At 40.2% G+C, this 2,500-nt stretch overlaps 1 protein-coding gene across 1 annotated transcript in view; it reads right to left on the reverse strand.

Moving 5' to 3' along the window:
• LOC139561304 (type II inositol 3,4-bisphosphate 4-phosphatase-like) overlaps positions 1-2,500 on the reverse strand; it is a 58,564-nt gene that overhangs the window by 23,008 nt on the left and 33,056 nt on the right. The window contains exons 9-10 of the mRNA XM_071378314.1: positions 1,205-1,352; positions 343-473 (exon numbers count right to left, since the gene is read on the reverse strand). Coding sequence (XP_071234415.1) covers positions 343-473; positions 1,205-1,352 — 279 coding nt within the window. The remainder of the gene's footprint in view (positions 1-342; positions 474-1,204; positions 1,353-2,500) is intronic.

Below are 2,500 nucleotides of genomic sequence, written 5' to 3' on the forward strand. Positions count from 1 at the left end.
CACAGATGAAGGACATGTCTGGAAGGTTACGGGCTAGTCTGACAGTAATCTACATCTAACATTAAAACAATTTAATTGGTTATTGACTAGTAAAACTAGTAATTGATTAGGAAAACTCTAAACCAGCCATACATATGTAGGATCTCACATTGTGTTGCTAGGTGGGGGTTTGTTACTACGCTGATAAAAGACAATATCCAGCCAAACCGTTGTCACCTAAGAAATATGACCCCGCACCTTCTCAAATAGTACTGGAGTACCCCTGCCCCAAAACCCAGAGACTACCTACTTTACTCTTTATACACACATAGCACTCCCTACCCATCTTTTTGTCTCTCTCACCTGTCAGTTTGTTGAGTTCTGTCAGTGTTTCCTGGTAGGTGCTGATCAGCTGACTGTAGTGGGCGATAACATCAGTCCTTAACCGCTCCCAGTAGGGTGAAAGGTCACATAGTTCACAAAGCTCCTGGACCCTGAAGAGAGAGAGAGACAGAGACAGAGACAGAGAGAGACAGAGACAGAGACAGAGACAGAGACAGAGACAGAGACAGAGACAGAGACAGAGAGAGAGACAGAGACAGAGAGAGAGAGAGAGAGAGAGAGAGAGAGAGAGAGAGAGAGACAGACAGACAGAGAGACAGAGAGAGAGAGACAGAGACAGAGAGAGAGAGACAGAGGCAGAAACAGAGACAGAGAGAGAGATTACATTGTACATTGTTACAACACTGCATATATATAATATGACATTTGTAATGTCTTTATTGTTTTGAAACTTCTGTATGTGTAATGTTTACTGTTCATTTTTATTGTTTATTTGACTTTTGTATATTACCTACCTCACTTGCTTTGGCAATGTTAACACATGTTTCCCATGCCAATAAAGCCCCTTGAATTGAATTGAATTGAATTGAATTGAATTGAGAGAGAGATGGAAGTTTCTTTTTACTTCTCTCTTAATGTTGTCAAAAGAAAACTCCTTAAAATAGTTGATATGAAAGCAAAAGAGGCTCCTAACATTGTCTTGGTTCCTGGAAAAACACTCAACTTCATTACAAGGTTTCATTTTCACTCACTGTTGATCATGTCTCTCAAAAGACAAATTGATGTGTCTATAGCATACTGGCAAAAAAAACAATGTCTGCCTCTACGCACGTTATCAGCTGTAACTGTGCAGATCCAGTTTGAGCCATGATGGCTGTCTCACCTCCTCATGTCCTCTTGTATGTAGCAGGACAGAAGCTGTTTGGGTAGACTTGAGGACAGAGGGCTTTCACTCATCTGTTCTCTCACCAGCATCCACCTGCTAGACTCGGTCTGGAACCGGTACACTTTACACACAGTGCTCCTGAACACTGAGGAGACAGACGAATATTATTATTATTTTTATTTTTTTAAACACACGAGTAAAAACTTTGACAATGTGGATAATGAAGCTAGCTAACTTTATTATTAGCAGCGTTAATGAGATCACCCCCCCCCAAAAAAAAAAATGTGATTGTTTGAAGAATTGTTCCAAATCAATCGTCTTTGATTTGATATGTGTTATACCAACCCGAGTTTGGACACACCGACTCATTCAAGGGTTTTTCTTTATTTTTACTATTTTCTACATGAAGACATCACAACTATGAAATAACACCTATGGAATCAAAGTTATTTCATAGTTTTGATGTCTTCACTATTATTCTACAATGTAGAAAATAGTAAAAATAAAGAAAAACTCTAGAATGAGTAGGTGTGTCCAAACTTTTGACTGGTACTATATATATACAGTGGGGAGAACAAGTATTTGATACACTGACGATTTTGCAGGTTTTCCTACTTACAAAGCATGTAGAGGTCTGTAATTTTTATCATAGGTACACTTCAACTGTGAGAGACGGAATCTAAAACAAAAATCCAGAAAATTACATTGTATGATTTTTAAATAATTAATTTGCATTTTATTGCATGACATAAGTATTTGATCACCTACCAACCAGTAAGAATTCCGGCTCTCACAGACCTGTTAGTTTTTCTTTAAGAAGCCCTCCTGTTCTCCACTCATTACCTGTATTAACTGCACCTGTTTGAACTCGTTACCTGTATAAAAGACACCTGTCCACACACAATCAAACAGATTCCAACCTCTCCACAATGGCCAAGACCAGAGAGCTGTGTAAGGACATCAGGGATAAAATTGTAGACCTGCACAAGGCTGGGATGGGCTACAGGACAATAGGCAAGCAGCTTGGTGAGAAGGAAACAACTGTTGGCGCAATTATTAGAAAATGGAAGAAGTTCAAGATGACGGTCAATCACCCTCGGTCTGGGGCTCCATGCAAGATTTCACCTCGTGGGGCATCAATGATCATGAGGAAGGTGAGGGATCAGCCCAGAACTACACGGCAGGACCTGGTCAATGACCTGAAGAGAGCTGGGACCACAGTCTCAAAGAAAACCATTAGTAACACACTACGCCGTCATGGATTAAAATCCTGCAGCGCACGCAAGGTCCCCC

Source organism: Salvelinus alpinus, chromosome 31 (genome assembly GCF_045679555.1).
Source record: "Salvelinus alpinus chromosome 31, SLU_Salpinus.1, whole genome shotgun sequence".
Classification (NCBI taxonomy): Eukaryota; Metazoa; Chordata; class Actinopteri; order Salmoniformes; family Salmonidae; genus Salvelinus; species Salvelinus alpinus.